At 35.2% G+C, this 24,086-nt stretch overlaps 1 protein-coding gene across 1 annotated transcript in view; it reads left to right on the top strand.

Annotated features, from left to right (window-relative positions):
* The window catches only part of GRM8 (glutamate metabotropic receptor 8), a 755,100-nt gene that overhangs the window by 468,202 nt on the left and 262,812 nt on the right, over positions 1-24,086 (top strand). Inside the window, exon 6 of the mRNA XM_042971356.1 lies at positions 4,803-5,003. Coding sequence (XP_042827290.1) covers positions 4,803-5,003 — 201 coding nt within the window. The remainder of the gene's footprint in view (positions 1-4,802; positions 5,004-24,086) is intronic.

Below are 24,086 nucleotides of genomic sequence, written 5' to 3'. Positions count from 1 at the left end.
AGATACAGTCAGTCAGATGTTTTAGATTTCATTAATGAAAACATAAAACAATCTTGCTATAAAATTTATGAGGCTGACTTCATCTCTCACCATGCCAAAACTTTGCTATATGCTGTTAATTTTAAGCTACACACTAAAGCACATCACAACTTTACAGTGTTTTAAATAGATGGCTGACATATAGCCTTTGACAATATTTAGCACTTTATAGCAATACATTAGTGCTAACTTTAGAAACTATAGCATAATGAAACTTTACAGCCAATTAGGTTGATGACTCACTGTCAGCCTCTTAAATTCCTCTTTAAGATGAATTAAAAAAGCAAATATAGGATGCAAGGAGCACACTGTAGCTCTTGTAAAATCTTTAAGTGTCGTCATGAAGTTGAAATGTTAGGGAATAAAAAAATATATTGTCTAAATGGCCCGGAAATAAATAAAATTATTTCTTTTAAAATTTAGAAATGGTGATAATGTTCAGTCTTTTAGTTTGTCACCATGTACTTACATAGATTGATGGAGTCTTACAATGTTCATTGACTCCCTTGACAATGGTCGCTAGATAGCCTTCTGAACTTTTATTAAAAAAAAGAAGTGCAAAGTTGGGACATATTTAATCTCCACCCATACTACTCGTTTATAACTAGTTAAGGATAAATAGTTTGACAAGTGAAAACTTAAATACGTCCCTTTCATAATATGCATGGTATTTGAGAATTAATTATAAATCCATTATGTATGAAGTTGAAATTGTTTTAGGAAAAATCAAGCAAGAATATGCTAATAAATTAGGGTATCTCCATTAAAATTTATCAGGAAAGTATTGTATATAACTTTATCCCAATTATTGAATGTTGAGAAATATCTATAAATTGGTAGTGAGGTTGCAGTAGCATTAAAATAAAATCATAATTTGTTAAATCCAGAACTCTTTGGAATAGAGTAAATTTAAAAATATAAAACATTCGTATACAACTATCTCTTACATGTATTGCATGGATTGTGAAAATTTTCCAAATTCTTTAATGTTCTCACAGCCATTTCTTTCTTTGAATCAATTTGGCTTGGGCATTTTTGCCATTTCTATGCCTGCTGTTCATACTCCACCCAGTGGTAATAGAGATAAAGAAATTCTCTCTTTTCTTTAAAGCGCACAAAAGAAAACAAATCAGAAAAACAATATTCACAGAAGTGTGGTGTGTGGTGTGGTGTGTGTGTGTATGTGTGTAGCAGAGGGATTTACAGAGCAGAATTACAAAAAACATAACCTGGAAATTTAATGTTACAGACTTAATGTGTCCCTTCCAAATTTATATATTGAAATTCTACCCCCTAATATGATGGTATTAGAATGTGGGGCCTTTGGGAGGTAATTAAGATTAGATGAAGTTTTGAAGATAGAGCCCTCATAAATGGGATTAGTACCCTTAAAAGAAGTCACCAGAGGGATGCCTGGTGGCTCAGTTCATTGAGCCATACTCTTGATTTCAGCTCAGGGTCGTGATCTCAGGGTCATGAGACTGAGCCCTGTGTCAGGCTGAGCATGGAGCCTGCTTAAGATTCTCTCTCCCCATTGCTCTCTGCCCCTCCCCCACTTACTTGCTCACATGCACATGCACTTTCTCTCTCTCTCTCTCTCTCTCAAAAAAAAAAAAGTCAACAGAAGTCTGTTCTCTTCCATGTAAGGGTATAATAAGAAAATGGAAAATGGCTGCCTGCAACCCAGAAGACACCCTTCACCGGCTGTTACCCTGAGTCTGAACTTCCAGCCTCAAGAATTATGAGAAGTAAATTCTGTTGTTTATAAGCCACCTGGTCTTTGGTATTGTTATTGCAGCTCGTACTAAGGCAGTTAGATGTCTGTATTTGCAAACTACAGATTAGTCATGTCCCCACATTGGGAGATGCTGATTTGGTAAATCTGGAGTGACCCTAAGGAATCTGCACATAAGAAGATAATCAAAAAGTGAACAACTGCTCTGGATGCATATCTTCATTTCCAGTTATTAAATCAGTGATGCAAAATAAATGAAACTGGGATCTTCTTATAGACCTAATGACCTACCCTCAAAGTAGTTTTTTCCATCTTGTATCATTACGTTTCTGTGTTATTTTGCCTCTTTTTTTCAAAAGCAACCATGCTGGTCTACATAGGACTATCGAGGGTTTGGTCCTGTATCCTGAGACCAACCTCAATTCTGGACTAACCAGAGTGGCTGGTCACCAGATAAGATCATTAAAGAAACAACTGCATTTTTTTGGTTCCTGTGACCATTCTTCAATATTTATTTATGAACTGTCTACTTCGTGGTTAAAACTACAGGAGAGAAATTTTTAGCAGAAGCTGAAAGGGCTGTTTTCATATGTCACTTAATGACATTCTGGACATAGCAATGCTGTCCTAGTACCCAGGAGACAAAGTGCCACACAGAGAAAGGGAGAAGATAGTGCTCCCATACCTGCACGGATCTTAGTTTAGATCATACAGTTAATGCAGGTTGAAGGAATCAATATACCTTTTGGCACCTTGTATGTGCTCTTTGCGAGAACTGATCTTTCCTCACTGCTTCCAAACTTATATAACCCTCAATTGGAGGTTTTAGGGAAATGAAGTAATTCCCTATAATGATAGCCTGGTTTTAGATCTATTGAGATTGACATAGAAACAGACTACATAGAAATATGATAGGCAATTGGAAATGTGGGCTAGCAGTTAGCTGGCAGGAAAGTCCTAGAAAACTAATTTATCAGACTTCTAGAGTCTATTATGAGTTAAATTGATTACTATAAGTTGATCTAATGTTTTGGACTCTAAAACCAACCTCTTTGAATTCAAATATATATGTCTAGACCATAGAAATAGTAATAGTTAAGGTGTTGAAAATGAATGGATTATGAGGTTGGAGAGAAAAAGGGGACTCAATCTTGGGGAATGGAAAATTGAGTCATCAAAAAAATCTGAACAGACTTGTCTAAAAAGGAGGAACAGAATTCAGCATTATGACAGACTGCAGAGAATAGGGAACCAACCAACAGCATCTAAAGGATCAGCATGTAACAAGTGATTAAGACCAGAAGAAAAGATGTTCAGTGATTAGATGGATAGAATGAAGGAATTGACTGTCACATTTATCTACAAGAAAATCAGTGGTTTTATCAGACTATAAAAACCCAAATAGAGGGGTGCTTGGGTGGCTCAGCTGGTTAAGCATCTAGCTCTTGATTTCAGCTCAGGTCATGATCTCATGGTTCATGGTTTGTAAGTTCGAACCCTACGTGGAGCCCCACATCAGGCTCTATGCTGACAGCATGGAACTTGGTTGGGATTCTCTCTCTCTCTCTCTCTCTCTCTCTCTCTCTCTCTCTCTCTCTGCCCCTCCCCTGCTCATGCTCTTTCTCTCTCACTCTATTTCAAAATAAATAAATAACCATAAAAAGATAAAGAAAAACCCAAATATAAAACAGCCATTTTAATTCAGCTGACTAATTAGTCTCAAGAAAAATATTTGTTGAACTTAAAGACTACTTATTTTTTAAAGGTTACCAAGTGACCTCCATGGGAAAGTTTCAAGTGTTTGCTTTAGGTCTCTCCAAGCGTTAGTGGATGTATAAAGTTTGGTAGGGTATGGAAGTGCTGGGAGATCCTTTTTGGTTCTGACCTCAATATTATTTCTGTAATTTTTTCTTGTGCACATTCTTGCCATTCACCATACTTTTCAGGGGAATGAATGAATATTGGGCTCCAAGTCTGAGACCTTGGAAGGTTTCCATACCTGCCCTCTGTGCCCAAAGTGAACTTCTCCTCCTCCATGAGTCTCAGTTTCCTCATCTTCAAAATGAGAATGTTGTATTATAACTATTATACATTATCTGATTTTAATATCAAATTTATATTCCATTTTAAATTGTAAGCTTTTATTAAATATTAAATGATAAACACCATGCTAAAGGCAATCCCCAAAGCCAATTCTCAGCCTTAAATATGCCCAAACACAGGTACAATTATTCTGAATGACAATTATTTTGAGAGCTCTACATCCTTTTAACAGAAAATTAAAATAGGAAATTGATGAGGATTTAATGTACAGCATGGTGACTATGGTTAGCAATACTGTATTGTATACTTGAAAGTGCCTATGAAGGAAAGAAAAGGAAAGGAAAAAAACAAGGGAATAAAAGGTTAGTCTATTAGGTAGTAGATATGTTAACTAACCTTATTATAGTAATCATTTCTTCTTGAACTGAGTTCAAGAAAAAAAGTCGAATGATTCTTCTAAAGATAGCTGGTTTACTTAAGGAAATACTGTCATTTAATATATACAAAAAGGGTGCCCAAGTAAATGAAGCACATTCAAAACAAGAATAGATATGGGAGGAGGGAAAAAAGACCTTACTTTGAGACACTAATTAAATGATGATCCCAGAATTGAAGTAGATGAAAAGGACAAAGTCTGCACATTTTGCTTAAAAGATCAAGTCACAACCAGAATGTTATGTAATTATTAGAATGTACAATGTAATAGGACTCAATAAGGTGGAAATAAAGATAATGAAACTATATGTTTTTATTTAGTTAATATCTTTTTGTTGCTAATGGAATAGTTTCTGTTCTTTCCAAATAAAAAATTCAATACCCAGTTTAAAAGCCTGACTCAGTAAGTATAGGATTAAAATAATTGGGAGTAAAATCAAATAGTTTTGTCTCATTAAGTGTGCCTCATATGTGGAAATCTTAGCCCTAATGCCATGTTTTAGTGGATCTAACACCAATTGATTTTTTTTTTTTTTTTTAATTTTTGCAGGGCTGGAGAGAATTGCGAGGGATTCATCTTATGAACAGGAAGGAAAGGTCCAATTTGTAATTGATGCAGTATATTCCATGGCTTATGCCCTGCACAACATGCACAAAGATCTCTGCCCTGGATACATTGGTCTCTGCCCACGAATGAGTACGGTGGACGGGAAAGAGCTACTTGGTTACATTCGGGCTGTCAATTTCAATGGTAAGTTACAACTTTTTTTTTTTGTCATTAAATACTTTAGAAGTGACAGAATCTGTCCCCTCCCCCCACTAAATATAGAAGATACACAAACAGTGGAAAGCACAGGATTAGAAGCAGTTCCCCTTTTAATCAGAAGTGTGAGTTTTTCCACCTGCTTTTAAATCTCAAACATATTTTCTGTGCTCCTGAAAGAAACATTAATCTGCTCCTGAAAGAAGCAGAAGTTAAAAATAAGCCTCTATCAATCAAAATATTCTACTTAAATATCACTATTTCAGAAATAACTTAGGAGGCTCATTTGGAACCATTGACAACAGATTAGATTTCTTTTAAAATGTTTTGTTTGTGTCATTATTAGAGAAGGAATTGTAGATATTTTGTTTTGAAACTGATTTTAAGCTTTTTAAACAGTAAGTTGACCTGAGGAAAGCAGATGATTTGGAGTGGCTATACGTTTACATTCTAAAAGTGCCATGTTAAGTTTCTGCATTTTCTCTTTCCTTGTATCACTTCCAATGATTTGGTCAATTTAAAGCAATGAGCTGCATTGTGTAAGATAGAACCACATACAACGGCAGGGTAGATGGGATTTGCCTCCTGCTGAAGCAGAAATGCTGCTTTCTGTAAGTGTCACAGAAACTGATACAGAATATGCTGGACCCATAGTATTCGGCTAAGAATAGCCAAATGCCTGTCTGAAGCGATGGAATTATTGAATGCTACTGCTCTTTCATGAAAGTTGTAATGGTTGCTGCCCATGATTTTGACCATTATTTTCAAATGAAATGTTAGAATGCTCTGAGCTGTCTAATTCTTTCTGTTTGGCTGTAATCCACACAATGGACATGCCTCCGAGCCATGCATGGCGCTGCACTGTCCATCATAATACACTCCAGTGACCTCAGCTGCCAGCCTTTCTCAAAAAAGCACAAGGTCATCTTCAATTTAGAATTCAAGTGGAAACTTCTTCTTTTGCTTTGTGCAGGCAACATGAGGCAAAATTTGGTTTACATTCAACACAGAGTATCCTCGTTTTCAGCAGAATTTTTGTGAGACATTACATAACCATCCTTTTGTTATGAATATAAATATTAAGGGAATTTGAAAATAATTTTCTTGCAATTATAAAACTGAGCAAAGGAGGGGTATTATAATGCAAGGTTATTTATCCTTACATGAGGTTGGGAACACTCCATTTATCCACGTAGTTAGGAGGTGTGAAGAGGAACGCAAATGAATGTTTTCCTCAATAACAGAAGCTCACCTCCAGACGATGGGAAAATCTTTAAAGAAATACCAAATTAAAGTATTTCAAAGGTAAATTACCAGTTTCTCTCTTATCTTAATCATAGATAAAAGCCAAACCCTTCCTTGATGACTTCTATTATTATACCATACTGTAATATAATGATGCTATTAAAGACTATTAAAAACATCTTAAAGCCTAATGATTATTAAGACAATTTGCCTCTAGACCTCAGTGATTTCTGAGTTCTTCTGTCCACTTTTTAGTCTTTTTCCCCCTTTCACCTTACCAAAGTGCTGTTTTTGTGATTGTTTTGGGGGCTGATCACTTCCATAATTTGCTTCTTTCAACCCGCTACGGACAGAGAAGTACATATAAACTTTCATTAATTTAGTCGAGATGTATTCATTGAGCATGTAGACTGTGTTAAGCATTCTGATAGGTGCTAAAGACGGACTACTAGTAGTCAAAGCAGATATGAGATTTAGAATTTCTTGGGGGAATTTAGATGTGAATCAGAAAAGCACACAAAGGGATAGTAATATAATCTGTAATGAGGGCTAAAAGTAGAGGTGTGCTGAACTGAGAGTTTGTAATAGGGAAACATCCCTCCCTACTCTAGGGAGTTGGGGACAGGTGAATCTGAAGGAAGTGAGTGTCAAAGAGAAGAGTAAGATAGAGCATGAGAGGTCTTATAGGCCATTCTTTTTTTTTTTTAAATTTTTTTTTAACGTTTATTTATTTTTGAGACAGAGAGAGACAGAGCATGAACAGGGGAGGGTCAGAGAGAGGGAGACACAGAATCTGAAACAGGCTCCGGGCTCCAAGCTATCAGCACAGAGCCCGATGTGGGGCTCGAACTCACGGCCTGCGAGATCATGACCTGAGCCTAAGTCGGCCGCTTAACCGACTGAGCCACCCAGGCGCCCCTTATAGGCCATTAGTGAGATTTGTTCTTCATCTTGAAGCAACAGGAGCCCACCGAAGCATAATAGAATTGTGTCTGATACAAGAGTAAGTATACTCCAGATGTGAGGATCACATAAAATGCATGAATTTTAGTGTATGAACTTAAAATAGAATCTCTTTGAGCTCCCTGGAGATTTATTTTGCTAATGGCTTGAAACTTGTCTGTATTCCAATAACTGATGATACAAGGTAAGAGACTTGAGCATAAATAGATTATCATGGATTATATAATCCTTCTGAGCTTTAGTACTTTTCAGGGAGTTCATCAAAAATTTTTTTTAACATTTATTTATTTATTTTTTTGAGAGACAGAGACAGACTGTGAGTGGGGCAGGGACAGAGAGAGAGGGAGGCACAGAATCTGAAACAGGCTCCAGGCTCGAGCTGTCAGCACAGAGCCTGATGCAGGGCTCAAACTCACAGCCTGTGAGATCATGACCTGAGCCGAAGTCAGACGCTCAACCAACTGAGCCACCCAGGCGCCCTGGGAGTTCATCAATTTTTAAATTTCATTATTGGCTTATCTGTTAGTGTTCACTAATTATTAATTCTCAGCCTGTTTATGATAAAAAAGATATACAAGGTGGTTCAAATAGAAGTATACTATCTATCTATCTATCTATCTATCTATCTATCTATCTATCCATCCCCTTTAAGGAGGAAGAAAGAAGTATGGTAACCAGAATACAGGACTACATCAGGTTCTGAGCTTCCAAAGCAGCCAAAATGTAAAGAGACATTCAGTGGGATACGTAACTTTCATTATGTGATGGAAACAAGCCTACCTATTTTTTAAGAGAGAATTAATTCTCTTAGAAACTATTTCTAAATGAAATGTATCATATGGGATTTTAACAGCCTCATAAACAATGCTATTTAACAAAATTTTACTGCAAAAGCAGAAGCTTTCTTTTTGGCTGTTTTTTACTTATACCCACAATCAAAGCCAAGAATGTAATGCTTCTAACACTGAAGGGTATTTTATTAAAAGAGTTTTCAGGAGGAGGGATATAATCTTTGATCTAGATTTGCAACTCTTTCAAGCTCAGATGATATGGGGATTACCATATTCTATTAAGAATAAATGAAGAGCTTTTCCCTTATAATCTGCTTTTCAAACTCTGTCTTCAAAAGAATGCTACTCAGAAGTCTAACATTTCAGCCAGTCAAAATAAGAACCACTGGGTTGAAGGAGAAGCCATAATATTGGACTCTCCACTTCCCCTAGTGCTACTTGCCTGTCCTAGAGGTACTTTGAAATGTACCAATAGCTACATGGAGTGCACATCAAATCCACAGACTGAAATATCCTTTTTCTTCACAGGGCTTTCATAGAAACTGAAAGTAGACACCTAGAATGTGTGCTGGGAACTTAGCTAACAACTATTATATAACGCTGATTGAGTGGTTTGTGTTAGTGATGGTCAGTGTTCTCACCTAGTTAGATAGCCAACTCACTTCCCAAAGCCTGGAAGTAGGAGGGGAACCTTGGCCAAACCCCAGGTTCCTTGAGATCAGTTTTGAATATTCTGAAGAGTTGAGAATGTACTTGACTAGACCCAGAACTGCTTACTGTACATGACAACAAAAAATTACTACATAATACAAGTTTTCTTAGAATAGCTATTACCAGTTGTCAAAGAATGAGCTTTGTAAGGCAACTGTCAATTTTGTATAGTGTAGCCTTCCAGATTTTCTGTCAGGATCACTGAGCTACAAAATGTACTCTCAAGTTATTAAAAAAACTGACCCATTGGATGGAATTATTTAGTAATGCCCCTTTCAATATGGGATAATGTCTACCCTAAAGTGTAATTTCTGAGTAGGAAAAAAAAATTGTTGTTAAACTGGTTCTTTCTGGCATTAATGAGATTTTAAGGCAAGTTGCTTTTCATGGTTCCTTTTAATTTGAGACTGTAAAACACTGTCATTGGTATGAAGGGAGACTCTTCTTCCAGTTGTAATAGCAGGAGGTGAAGGACCCAGAACAGCTGGATGCTGCACAGACCATTGGTATAAAATTAAAGGGAACTGTTTAAAACTCAGTCTTGCTGAGATTGTAACCTTGTGTGTGGTATGCCTAATTAAGCAATGGTTTAAAGATACTTGGTTTAAAAGGTCATGCTTCTTCCAGTCTATTGTTAACTGAGAACATAACAATCATCTTGGAATTTCGAATGATGAATGATTAGTATTTCAGGCCAGAATGATTCTAAACACAACTAGTTAAGTGTGAAAACCCTTAGTAAAACTATTAAACTACAAAGTACTATTTCCATCAAAGACTTAAACAACAATGGTGGTTTAATTGAATTCAGTCACTCAAACTGATATTTTCTCATCAACAGAAAACCTGAACCATTTTCTGCATGTGTATTTTAAGTACATTCTGAGTCATAGCATATCTGGAATTACTCATGTGGTCGTTACAACTTTTCTCAACCTATCCTCTGTACTCAGGGAGCCAGAGGGAAACAAAGATCTGCCTTTTGGATTACTTTTATTGCTACCATTTGAACAAAACACTGTTTCTATAAATTTTTAAATCCAAAGATTTATCAAAAGAAAAGCACAAAATAAAGAGAGGAGTTCAGATTTTTCAGGAACTTAAGCAACGATGTCAATTCCTTCCGTCTGGTCTATAGGCAATAAAATATTGATGCTTACATCTTGTATAGAATCAGGGATTTTTCTGTTGCCATGAGAACCTTATTTATCATAAAGAAAAAGTGTTCGATAGAATTCCAGTGGTATCTCCTAACTCCTTTTCTCTGTATTTGAGCTCACATCAGGGGCAGGGCAGGCACAGCAGCATACTAATCAGGAATGTTTGATCGTAGGTAACAGAAGCCCCTTAAACTTGCTTAAGCTAAAAGAAAGAATTTATGGGGCGCCTGGGTGGCTCAGCCGGTTAAGCGTCTGACTTCAGCTCAGGTCATGATCTCACAGTCCGTGAGTTCTAGCTCTGCATCAGGCTCTGTGCTGTCAGTTCAGAGCCTGGAGCCTGCTTCAGATTCTGTGTCTCCCTCTCTCTCTGCCCCTCCCCCACTCACGCTCTGTCTCTATCAAAAAAATGAATAAACATTAAAAAAAAATTAAAAGAAAGAATTTATGAAGGTATGTCAAGAAACCCCATGGCAGAATACAACAGGGCCTAAGGAAAGGACTGGTTATAAGAACTAAAAACTGGCCAGAAATCCTAACATCTCTCTGTCTGCTTTGTTTCATTCTGTTTATGTTGGTCTTCCCCATTTTTAGGTCCATAGGGTAGGTAGCTGAAGGCCATCTACATTTCTAGAATTTAGCAGCTATTTCTTCAGGGCACTTGCTAAAATTAACATGTATATATTTCTAAGTCCCAATTCTAACTTCTTGGAACCTTGAATCTCATTAGCCAAACTTAGGTTGGATGTCAGATTGGTTCCAAATTATCAAGGAGCAAGTAGGACAGACTTGGTTGTCCTGGGGCACTCTCCATGGTTGAAATACATATTTCTAAATCCCAGTTATAACTTCTTGGAACCTTGAATCTCATTATCCAAACTTAGGTTGGATGTCAGATTGGTTCCAAATTACCAGTGGCAAGGAGCAAGTAGTGCAGACTTGGTTGTCATGGGACACTCCCCGTGGTTGAAAGGGACATTTGGGAACTTTCTATGAGTGACTTATGGGGAAAAGTTGAGCAAAGTGAGCAGAGAGGTGAAAACCTGATAGTGGTGATGCCACTGCGATCTCAGAATCTCATTGCTTCTTTAAGGGTGTGTTTTTTTGTTAGGCTAGAGGAGACACAGTTAAGAATCACATAGAATCTGTGAGAATCTGAGAGAGGAATCGACTCTGGAATTTTGTAATGCTAGTCTTTGTACTGTGGTTGAATTTCCTGACATGAAGAAGAATGGTCAGCTTCTCTGAACTCACCACTGAGATGGTGGTCTCACCATTTCAGTGCTCAATATTCTAAGGAAAATATGTGAACACTTGCCTGATTACAGAGACTAGGATAGAGGTGGAATTTACCAGCGTCTTATTTCTTTTTTAGAAACCTTATTGATTTCAGGTACTTAATGCAAATTTCTATTACAATGTTGAGTGTCTCTGAACACTGTAGTCTGATTCTGAAGCAAATTTGTTTGCATAAAATACCTTTAAACTATCTAAAAGAAATAAGTATGACTTAATATTAGGAAGTGTACTATAAACACACTAATAGGTTAAATAAGACAATGATGAATATCTCCTAAGATTCTGTAAAGCTATTTGATTAAAATACATCCCTCATTTCTGTTAGAAACACAAAAACATTAACTAGTAATTGAATAAATGTTTAACATGATAAAGTTAGACTCTTAGACTTCAACCAATTATATACTTATAGTTGTTATTACTATTAAAGAAATGGAGTATTCCTATTACCACTATAATTAATATTCTATAAATTTTTACCAAAGTGATAAAACATGAAACAAAAATAACAGAGGTGACTACTAAAAATGAAAAAGTGGTAGTATGATTATTTTCAAATGATTCAATCTCAAGGCAAGACACTGAAAAATATATTAGAGGTACTTACTTCAGGAAGATGATCAAATAAAAAATTAATATTAAAAACCTGAAGAGCATTCGTTTATACTAGTAAGAAATCATTGACTAATATGTGGGAAATGAAACTCTGCTTCCTTTGCAAAAATATTTAAAATACTTTGCAATAAATTGAACCAAAAAATATGAAAGACCTATATGAAGACAACTTTATTGAAAGACATTCCTTGTTTGTAGACAGAAAAACTAATTATAAGAATAATGTTAAACTTTTCTGAGTAATCTGTATTCAGGCTTAGTATAATTTCAACCAAAATGACAAAGGAGTATTTTCTGGAATTTGAAATAATATTTAAAATTTTAATGTGAGAATAAATTAATAAAAATAACTGAAATGATTTTGAAGAGAAATTTATTTCTACCAAACATTTCATATTTAACCCTAATGATAAGCTATAATAATCAATCCAGTATGGACCGAGCGCTGAATAGGCTTATGGTATATGGAACCAGACAGAAATAACCAGAAATATATAATGATAATAAATAAATCAGTTTACACATGTATATGTACATATTTACATATGAATTTATGATGTGATAAAGATGAAAAAGGGAAAAGACATTTTATTTATTGAGTATCAATTTACAGTAAGATCAAGTGAGATGATTCCTCCACATAAGAGTATTATCCACTTGGAACTTATTTTATTTTTTATTTTTTAAAATGTTTATAATTTACTTTTGAGAGAGAGAGCTCACACATGTGCATGTTTGTGCACAAGAAGGTGAGGAACAGAGGGAGAGGGAGGGAGAGAATTTTAGTAGGCTCCACGTCCAGTACAGAGCCTGACCTGGGGCTCAGTCTCATGGTTGTGAGATCATGACCTGAGCCGAAATCAAGAGTTGGATGCTTAACTGACTGAGCCACCCAGGCACCCCAGGATTTATTTTAGACTTCAGTGAAAAAGAAGCAAAAGAAAAAAAATAGAAGACAGTCCATTAGATTTGAATGGGGAAGCTTTTTGAGTTGGACAGTGAAGGAAATTATAACAGGAAAATAGACACGTTTGATTTAGTAATGTTTTAACACTGTCAGATGTTAAAAATGATCATAAACACAGTTTTAAAACAGAATATAAAGTAAGGCATATATTTGGGTTATTGTGTCAAAGGATAATATCACAAATACGAAAAGAGCCACCAATGATGACATCTTGAAGAAGTCAGTTGGCAAAACCCATAAACATTAGTAAACATTTGAAGAAATGTTAACCTTCACTAGCAATCAAATAAAGAACATTTAATCAACAATAAAATATTGTTTTCTACCTATCAAGTTTACAAAGACTTGAAAATTATAATAGTAATTATCAAAAGGTAATTATATTGGTTCTTCCAAATATGCTTGCTGAGGGTGGTATTAGTGTAATTGGTTTTCAGAGTGTATTTGCTCAGCACATATCATTACTTCTAGAAATATATTCTAAGGAAAATATTTGAAATAATTGTATTTACAAGAACTTATTAAAAAAACAAGAAAGCCAAATCACACTTTTGTTCTGTTTCTAATTGAATCCACCAACAATATGTCACATAGAGTCATATTCCTGTGTGTTGGAATCCCAGGCTTTTATCTGAGCTCTGCCATTCACTTTTCTTCTGTGTTGTGAACTTATCTTGACCTCTTAGCTTCACCTTTTAAATAGAAGGATTATCCTAAAATATTCTAACCTTTGAAATCTCTTCCAGCTCTAAATTCTCTACATACTCTTTTAAAGGTAAAGGTATATTTTTAAAACACAGATGCCTATCAGTGTTCTTATTGTTGTCTTTTTTGTTGTCACGTATACTCATTTTCATCTTTATGAATCATTTATTTATTCACCTACATTTTATTGGTAATCTTATAAGGTTTGTAATAAAAGAGTTCTGTGTTAGACATCAAGAATGCAAACAAAGACTAAGAGGCGCCTCGGGGGCTCAGTCAATTAAATGTCCGACTTCAACTCAGGTCATGATCTCACAGTTTGTGGGTTCAAGCCCCACATTGGGCTCTGTGCTGACAGCTCAGAGCCTAGAGCCTGCTTCAGGTTCTGTGTGTGTCTCTCTCTGCCATTCCCCTGCTCTGCACTAGTCTCTGTCAAAGATAAATAGGTAAGTTAACAACAACAACAAAAAAGAATACAAAGACTAGTGAAACATGGTTCTATATGTTCTCAGATGTCATAATGTAACAGAGGAGGGAAACAAACATGTTACCAACAAGAATTCAATTTGGTAAGTGATATGATAGAGGCATGAGCATATAAGAACCCGATGAAAAGCTGAGATTAGGAAAATATATAAGGAGAGCCTCAAAGAGTACAACACATTTGGTTTAAATTTAAACACAGATGGAAAGTGACATTTCTTAGGTGGACAAAATGGGGAGAAGGCATTCATGGCAGTCCATCAACTGATAAATGGGTAAAGATGTTAGATATATATATATATATATAAAATATTACTCATCCATAAAGAAGAATGAAATCTTGCCATTTGTAATGATATAGATAGAGCTAGAGAGCATTATGCTAAGCAAAAATAAGTCAGTTATAGAAAGACAAATACCATATGATTTCACTCATATGTGGAAGCAAAACAGACAAAATAGAAGGTAGGAAAAACATGCATTCTAAAAAAGCTGAGCATCTACAGTGTAAGAATTCAAGAGTGTGGCATGAGAGCAGCCTGGAAATGATCAGATGAGCTTGCTCTTGTTTAGAAATCTCTGTCATTCTGGTGTTTGAAGGTGACACAGCAGGCAATAGGAACCTGAAGCTTTTTGAAGAGGACAGTGAAGTGCTAAAATTTCTGTTTTAGAAAAATAACCTTGGCAACAATTTGCAGACTTGAGGAAGTGAGATTGAAGACAGGGGTGGTTAGGTTAGGAGACAGTTCGAGTAGTCCCTATGAGAGAACAGTACCTGAAATGGGAAAATGAAAACACAAATGAAATGGAAAGAGGGGGAAGAGGGAGGAAAGGAACATAGAATTATTTGAAGGCTGTCTCTGTTCTAGGCACTGTGCTTTGACTAAAAACCAAGCGATTTTTAGAAATATATTAACCTTCCCAAATGATCTTTCTTTGTAACTGTAATAATTGCATTACTGGAGTTAATGTAGTATTTTAGTATATATGTTATTGATAATACTGGCTTTTTATCTATTTCTATAAGTAAAAAATGAGATATATAACATGTCACTATGTGGAAAAACTGACATGAAATGCCATCTCTAGAAGCTTTACCACACAATGTCCTTGTGATTAAATATTATTTATTTAGTAAATAGAGATAAAACAAAGTCAAACATGATGAAACTCGAGTGTGTTTATCTTAAATATAAATATCCTTTTTGATGATTACCTCATTTGAAATAAAATTAAGAAAATAACTACTGTAAAAGCATGGATTGCGAGTAACTTGTCTACAAGTATTCCACAAGATGAGCAAACCTTTCTAATAAATTTTAAGTTGATAAACGAGAGATGTCTTGCAATACGAGTAGTACCCCAGAATGAATTATGCTTGCAAACCAAGGTTTTACTGTATTAATAATTTTGAAGTACTTTATATAATTTATTTTTGAAGGTGAAAGTTTGCAGGTAGTAAAGTATTCCTGGAAATACTGTATATATTTTTTTCAATATATGAAATTTATTGTCAAATTGGTTTCCATACAGCACCTAGTGCTCATCCCAAAAGGTACCCTCCTCAATACCCATCACCCACCCTCCCTTCCCTCCCACCCCCCATCAACCTTCAGTTTGTTCTCAGTTTTTAAGAGTCTCTTATGCTTTGGCTCTCTCCACTCTAACCTCTTTTTTTTTTTTTTTTCCCTTCCCCTCCCCCATGGGTTTCTGTCAAGTTTCTCAGGATCCACATAAGAGTGAAACCATATGGTATCTGTGTTTCTCTGCATGGCTTATTTCACTTAGCATCACACTCTCCAGTTCCATCCACGTTGCTACAAAAGGCCATATTTCATTTTTTCTCATTGCCACGTAGTATTCCATTGTGTATATAAACCACAATTTCTTCATCCATTCATCAGTTGATGGACATTTAGGCTCTTTCCATAATTTGGCTATTGTTGAGAGTGCTGCTATAAACATTGGGGTACAAGTGCCCCTATGCATCAGTACTCCTGTATCCCTTGGGTAAATTCCTAGCAGTGCTATTGCTGGGTCATAGGGTAGGTCTATTTTTAATTTTCTGAGGAACCTCCACACTGTTTTCCAGAGTGGCTGCACCAATTTGCATTCCCACCAACAGTGCAAGAGGGTTCCCGTTTCTCCACATCCTCTCCAGCATCTATAGTCTCCTGATTTGTTCATTTTAGCCACTCTGACTGGCGTGAGGTGATATAATAGTGTATATTTTTTAAAGAATTGAACATGTAAAAATAAACAGACTTATTTGAAATTAGGTAATTTTTCAATTTCTGATTAAGGAAATTTTAGACTGGTTATAAAATATTAATCCTACAAGTTAAGTCATCATGAAATTTAACAATATAAATGTACCTGCCTGTGTTTTCTAACTGAATAAGGTTTGATAAACCTTTTATAGCCATAAAGATCAAGGTTTATTAATCTCACATTTCTTCCCTTAATGTATAAAGAGTTAAATGGGGGCCAAGATGGAGCCAGCATCTAATAAAAGCTTGAGACAAATCAATAGCATTGCCTTTGTTTTTCCTATGGTCCTCCATAGCTTCACCCACTGCACTGGGCTTCTTTTACTCATTCTTTGTTCTTATAGTTCCTGAACTTCTTCATCATGTGCAAAAAAATTACAGATAAATGATAAGTAAATCCAAGAAAGAGATGTGATGCTGTGGGCTTAGCAATTGAGGATTAAGGTCTGGTCTTGGGTCTAAACAGGGATATAGCAATAATTCTTGAATGAAGAATAAAAAAGTAGATGAAGGAGCAGGAAGGATTTGGAGCAGCAGGAAGTTTATACTTGACAGTTTGTATTTTACATAGTGATTAGAAGAACAAGCTTTGTACTCAATTTGAATCCAGTGTCACACCTCTCATTACTTTGTGATCTTGGTCAAGGAGCAAAATCTCTTTAAATCTTTGTTTCCTCGTCAATAAAATGGGGATGATAATATTTTTCAGGGTTCCTGTGAAATCTAAAGGTAGGGTAATAGTACATAGAAAGTGCCTAATAAAGAGATAGATATAATGTATTATATATGAAGGATATGTTATCAATAGAGATATAATGATTAGTACTTAGGTCATCTTATGAGGATGATGAGGTGGGTGGATTGCGACTGAGCACTTGGGAATCTTCAGAAAGAGACAGAATTAAAAAGCACTATATACAAGGATCATTATGGGAATGAACAAGACAGATGGAAATGATGCTTCTCACCATGGCATCAATCAACAAGGTTTCCCCAGCAGTGTCAGCTTCTTTGATATAGGAACAGAAATGTGATTGTGCTCACAACATTCTCAAAGTAGATGGGAAAGTGCTTTACTACTGATATGGGCATCTGATGAGTATAGAGTGTATCAAATGGGGCTCATTCTCTCATTATTTCTTCTGTTTCCTTTAAAATTATGTATTTTTTTAATGAAGGAAAGAACTTAATGGGATAGCTCCCATGTTATTAAGGGTAATTATTTTCTAGTGGTATTTTGCTTCAGAAAGAATCTACCCGAAAATTATAATGGAGACTTGATTATTTTTCTCTTTAAGGTTATTAACTCTTATAATTACATTAAAGTTTAATCAAGAAGTTAGTTTGAAAGTGAAGGATATGAATGAGAAAATTCTTTTTAATTCGGGTGCCTAATTGTTAACACTTTTGGGATTTGGGTTTTCTCAGTCTTTGGAATGTGTTTGAAAACCACAACTATAAAATATCTTGTCTTTTGGACCGTATAAACACCTTTGACTGTAGCTGAGGGAACAATTACCAAATTTTATTTAAAAAATATTTATGGAGTGTATATTAATTACATTTATTTGAAAATGTCATACACATGCATTTAACATTTATTGAGTGTCAATTATATGCCTGAACTATGCTATTTGTATTTTGTCCCTCTTCCATTTTTCACTTCTTCTTTTCCTTTCTTCATTTTCCTTTGTATCTTAAACTTCTTTCCCACTCCTTTTATCCTCTTTTCATCACAATAATTCTCTATTTGCTCTTGTGATCATTCACTAATCAATATAGTGACAAGTGGCTAGGAGCATGAGCTTTTGAGTTGAGATAGAGATGAACTAAAATTCTAGCTCTCCCACTTAGGTGGTAAGTCCTTGGGTAAGTCATTTATATTTTATAAACCCTTATATTCTCATCTTTGGATGGGAATAATAATCATACCTACCTTGTAGTGTTACTGTGACCATTTAATGAGAGAATTCACCTTAAGGGCTTGGCACAATGCCTGGCACCTTGTGAATAATCAACAAGTCATAACTATTATTTTTTTCCTTCCACCACCTGACAAGAATAAAGTCTCTGAATACGTTCACTGATTTTCAACCATACACACTTTAACACCCCTCAGATCACACCCATTCATACACATTCCCCCACACTTTGGATTTCAAAGCATCTGGTAACTCTCTTATAGTCAGTAATACTGTGTTGTCTGAAATTAATTAACTTCTTATTTCTTCAGGCCTTAATTAACCTATTTTTAAGGATTGTTAGGTTTTTTAGTTTACCTTTTCTCTCTTCTCTTGGAGTTACCTTCTGAGTCCATCATTTCTTATTAGCGCCATAGGGTGAGGTATAGGAAAAAGAGGACATAAAGCCCATACTAGTCCATTTTGTGCAGAGCAAAACGACATAATAGGTAAAGAGGTGGAGGCTGTGGCATGAAATTGTGTTCAGAGAATGTGTTCGGGAATATACCTCCTATGTTAAGAAACTCTTCAGAAACTCGCTTTGACATAGGCTGTAAAGGAGACACGTATGACCTGTGCAAAAAATTTAGCTGGAGGTCATTGGGCACACTCAGCTCCACTAGAAAGAACTGTTGTACAGTGAACAAACCATTCTGTTGTCTGTGCCCACAAAACACAGAAGGATGGACTTCACATTATAGAATTAGTTAAAACTCAGAAGCCCTATTCACTTTTAATAGTAATTCAAACAGGAATGAAAATGCACATTTTGGCAGGTAGTAGGGGTCTGGTAAAAGTCTCCCAGAAAGATAGTTACTAATTCCTACCTTACTCTTCATCCTGTTTAAGAAAGCTCTAACACTCCCCAGATCTTCCGTTTTCCTTGCTGGATGTCTAGGTTACATAGGTGTCCCTGTGATTTATCCTAGCTCACGAGTAACACTATGAAATTCTAGCCTGTTGAGTGATACATCCAAAAGGCCATTCCTCCCGGGTCCTTGGAGCTCTCTTAATTTCCTTTTAGATCTCTATCCTTATACTAACTGCAGTCTTATGTAAACATTTCTGTACCCTCATTTCTATCCCCTCTTTGCTTCTATCAAAACTTAATGAAGAACTAAGTTTACTGCCTTCTTTTTTTGACTTTTGAAAAGGCATAGCAAAAAGTCTACAGCTCCATGAATTTTCACAAACTGAGAACACCCAGACCAATATCCAGAACACCCAGCCAAACCCCAGAATCCTCCACTGGTCCCTCAAAACCCTCCTGTGCTCCCTTTAGTCACTTTCCTGACTTCTAACAGCATAGACAAAGGTTACTGCCTTTATACTCCTATAAATGAAATTATGTAATCTGTACTCTTTCACATTTGGCTTCATTTCACTGCAATTTTTAATAAAGAGGAAGTAAAGCACATACCTATCATTATTTCTCTCTATTAACATTAGATTCAGTTATTTAAATTTACTTTGTAATATATTCAGTATTTAATTTTTAAAGCCCAAAGAATTATTTTATAAAATAATAACATTTGATATCTATTAATGAGGTTTAAAATACATGAAAAATTAAAACTTTAGTACAATACCTATAATCTCCTAGAAAGTGGTAAAGAAAATATTACATTCAAGAATCTTATGTTGGTCATGTTCTCATAATTTTTTGAAATAGTAGACTTCCAGAAGTTAGGTTCATGGCAAAACAGAGTGGAAAGTACAAAGAGTTCCCATTTTGCCTTTTGTGCTCACCCATACACAGCTTCCCTCATTATCAATATCTGGAACAGAGTGCTATATTCATTACAGTCGATGAACTTACATTGACACATTATTATCGTCTGAAGTTTGCAGAGTTCATTTTTTTTCTAACAGAGAAATGTGTAGTAAAGGTTATATTTCAGAGCTTAGGGAAACCAACAAGGAAAGATGCTATCCTCCCGGGCTCGTAACAGTGGGGAGATTTACCACCCTAGACCTAAAGGAACAGGGTAAGAAGTGGTTACTAGAATCTGAAGAAACCAGATATACCTATAGGTGAGGGTTGCCAGGTAAAATCTGTGGCATTTAGTTGAAGAATGTAGTCAACTGCTCAGACCACACAATGAAGGAAGCAGAAGAAATACTTCTCTCTCCTCTCTTCCTACCTATCTATCTTTTGCTCTTCTCTCGTTGTAGACAAACAGAACAGAAATCAAGAAATCTTTGTTGTAGACAAACAGAAATCAAGAGCCCAGTTGACACAGTCTATAAAACTTTTGCCTCCCAGGTCCAAAGCAGGATGAGGGGTATTTTGGAAGGATAACAGGAAATATCCAGCAGAGTGAATTTCTCTATTAAGGAAATATCTTTTGCTCCTGGAATAGTTTTATACAAAACTGAAATTGAAACTAAAAATAGCATATGTAACAAGTTGTTAAAAAAGATTCCTTTTTTTCATTTTTTAAACTTTCATTCCTTTTGGAAAGGAGCTGAACTTTTGTAATTGCCCCCCTCAACCCCATATTGTTTGCTTAGTTAAATCTCTGTGACAAAAATGTTTGTATGTGTTTGGGTATGTAAATATAACTCTGTGGATAGAAGCCACATTTTGTTCCCAGTTATCAACTCAAGAATAGTGATTCACCTTTAGGCTATTATGTACAGTTATCAAAATACATGTAGAGTTCATTCTTGATGTGTATTCTATGGGTTTTGACAAATGTATAATAACACGTATCTGCCAATATAATGTCATACAGAATGGTTTCACTGCCTTAAAAATCCTCTGTGCTTTGCCTGTTCGTTCTTCTCTTCCCCCAACCAATGGCAACCACCAATCTTTTTACTATTTCCATAGTTTTGCCTTTTCCAGAATGTCATATAGTTGAAATTAGACAGTATGTAGGCTTTTCAGATTGGCTTATTTCACTTAATAATATGCATTTAAGCTTGTCTTTTCATCATTTGATTGCTCATTTCTTTTTAGCACTGAATAATATTCCATTGTCTGGATCTCCTACAGTGTTTTTATCTATTCATCTATTAAGGGACATCTTGGTTGCTTCCAAGTTTTGGCAATTATGATCCAAGCTGCTATAAACATTTATGCGCAGGTTTTTGTGTGGATCTAGGTTTTTTTAATTATTTGGTTCAATACCAAAGAACAGGATTGCCAGATCATATAGTAAGATTACATTTAGTTTTGTAAGGAGCTGCCAAACTATCTTCCAAAGTGGCTGTACTAGCTTTGATATCTACCAGCAATGAATGGGAGTTCCTGTTGCTTCACATGCCTTGCCAGTATTGATTGTTGTCGGTGTTCTGTATTCTAGATATTCTAATAGGTATCGGTGGCCTTAATTTGTAATGGCTTGTAATGTTAAGCATCTTTTATAAGATTATTTTCCATCTGTAGATCTTCTTTGTTGAGGTATCTTTTCAGGCCTCTTGTCCAGGTTTATTTGGGTTGTTCATTTTCCTATTGTTTACTTTTAAGAATTCTTTATGTATTTTGGATAATAGTCCTTTATCAGATGTACCTTTTGTAAATATTTTCTCCTAGTCTGACTTGTGTTCTCATTCTCTTGGTGTTGTCTTTTGCACACAGGAAGTTTTAATTATAATGAAGTCCATCTTATCAATTATTTCTTTTATGGATTATGCCTTTGGTGTTATATCTAAAAGGTCATCACCATATACAGGATCATCTGGGTTTTCTCCTGTGTATGAGTTTTATAGTTTTAATTTTATTTTGAATTTGAGGGTTTTTTTTCCTGAAGGGTATAAGGTCTGTGTCTAGATTTATTTTTTTGCATGTAGATGTCTGGTTGTTCCAGTACTGTTTGTTGAACTTACTTTTTTTTTTAATTTGGTTAGAGGTCATATTTTTGTATTGGCATCAGCCAAAATCATGGTTCTAAAATATTATTTTTTAATTAATCTCAGAAAATTATTATAGAAAACAGTTTCAGCTGACTCCTTGAAGATTTTTGTTCATACTCAATTGTTTAAATGTCATTAGAAGTAAAGTCAAACATTCTTTGTGGCCCAAATGTAATTGTGTGTGTTATTATTGTTATGGGTGTTTCTGTGATTATTGGGGCTGAAGGGGCATAAATATAATATTTAAAAAATGGTGAAAGAAATAAAATCAGTAAAATTGAATTGAGAAACTACCCAGTGAAAATATTGATACATAGGACTTATATACTGTTCAGATGTTGGGCATTTGAATAAAGAATATGGATATTAACTGTGACTCCTGAAGTATATTTCACCTTCCAGGAAACAGCATTCTCATGACTGTTTCAATTTTAATCAGGATCATGAAAAAAATACTCCTCAGTTGCCTAACTCCATCCATCTCTACCCTGGGAAGTGGAGAGAAGGAAAATATACTCTTCCAGCTACTTCTCTAGGATAATTCCAAAATATACAGAACATCAATGTAGGGCCTAGCAATTTTTTTTCTTTAGTGTGTGATGCTTTTGTTTTACTGGGGAAGAAAGCACATTTCTTTTCCTGATTTAGCTGTTAATGACAACATGTCAGAATTGTCACAAATTCGAGAATCACTATATTCTAGAATGCTAAGAGGCATTTGAGCAAACTTTCAGTGCTTTGCACATTGTACACATTTCCGGAAATAAGTGCTCTCTGATTTTTCTATCCCCATGTTTATCTTTTAAAACGACACTGGTCCTCTGTAAAAAAGCGTCAGACTACGTTTCAGGACATTTGTTTCCCTGTAGTAGTTAAATCAGAATTAGTTCGGCATATCTTTTTGATCCTACGCAATATACTTCAACCAAAACCAAAAAGAGAACTGACACTTTTTATACACAAAGTATTTGGGATAAGGAAGGGGAATGGCATTTTCCCACTATTAAAGTCTGCAATTAACTAGTAGATTTGGGAGAGAAAGATTGTCCTTTCTTTTTAAACACGCTGTATATGGGCACAAACTATCAGATATTGTTAAAAAATAATGAGATTTTTATTGCAATGTTTGCATAATATTTTCTTTTTATACCTTTACAGGTTGTGTGCTTCATCAGTTTGAGCCATCTGAGCCTTTAAAGTGAGCAGCAGATGCGTAATTTAAATAATACTTCTTTGGACAATTATATGCTAATGTATGAGTAAACAAACACCATTTCCTGTTGGATTTTTTTAAGCACTACTTGAAGTCATCTTTTGGCTTTTGAGCATGATAGCAATGTGCTTCACTGGTATTGAAGCAGAAAATAACCAGTCCATAAATTTTCTAGTAACCTCCACGCACAAATGTTTATGAAAATTAAATACCACCTTTAGCAAACTCAAGGATGGTTTCAGCTGAATAGCTTTAAGTTCTGCAACAGATATAACTAGAAAGTAAATTTCTAATCCCAAAAGTTTCTAAGTTTACAGTGGACTACACACACACACACGCACACACGCACATACATACACACACTCCTCTTTACATAGAAATAAAGAAAATAATCAAAAAATAATAAAGTGACATGGTGGAAAAGAAAGGATATGTTTCCTTGCCATTGTCAAAATAAACTTTCTAACTCCATAGAGGTTGAGGAAGAGTAGAATTTTTTAATTGCCTCATATCTTTGAACAAGGACTCAGATAAATCAAATGACATTTGAGCTTGTGTTAACTTTGTCTGGCATTTACAAAAAAATGCTTCCAGAGCCATTTTACTACCTGTTTTATTATTTTTTGTTAATCTTAAGAATTGACAATGCTAAGAATCAGAAATGTTCAGAGTATTGTGATCAACATTCATCTTCTTTACTACATTTTTAAAGTGTCATAACTTAGGCATGATGTGTTTGTAGATGAGTGTAATGCACTATTTGAAAATTTTAGCGATTTACTGCAGATTTTAGATACTTCATTCTTAATGGCCCATATGTTCAGCTTAGG

This window comes from Panthera tigris, chromosome A2 (genome assembly GCF_018350195.1).
Source record: "Panthera tigris isolate Pti1 chromosome A2, P.tigris_Pti1_mat1.1, whole genome shotgun sequence".
Classification (NCBI taxonomy): domain Eukaryota; kingdom Metazoa; phylum Chordata; class Mammalia; order Carnivora; family Felidae; genus Panthera; species Panthera tigris.
The sequence above is the reverse complement of the archived record's forward strand: the minus strand, read 5'-3'. Positions and strand labels throughout refer to the sequence as shown.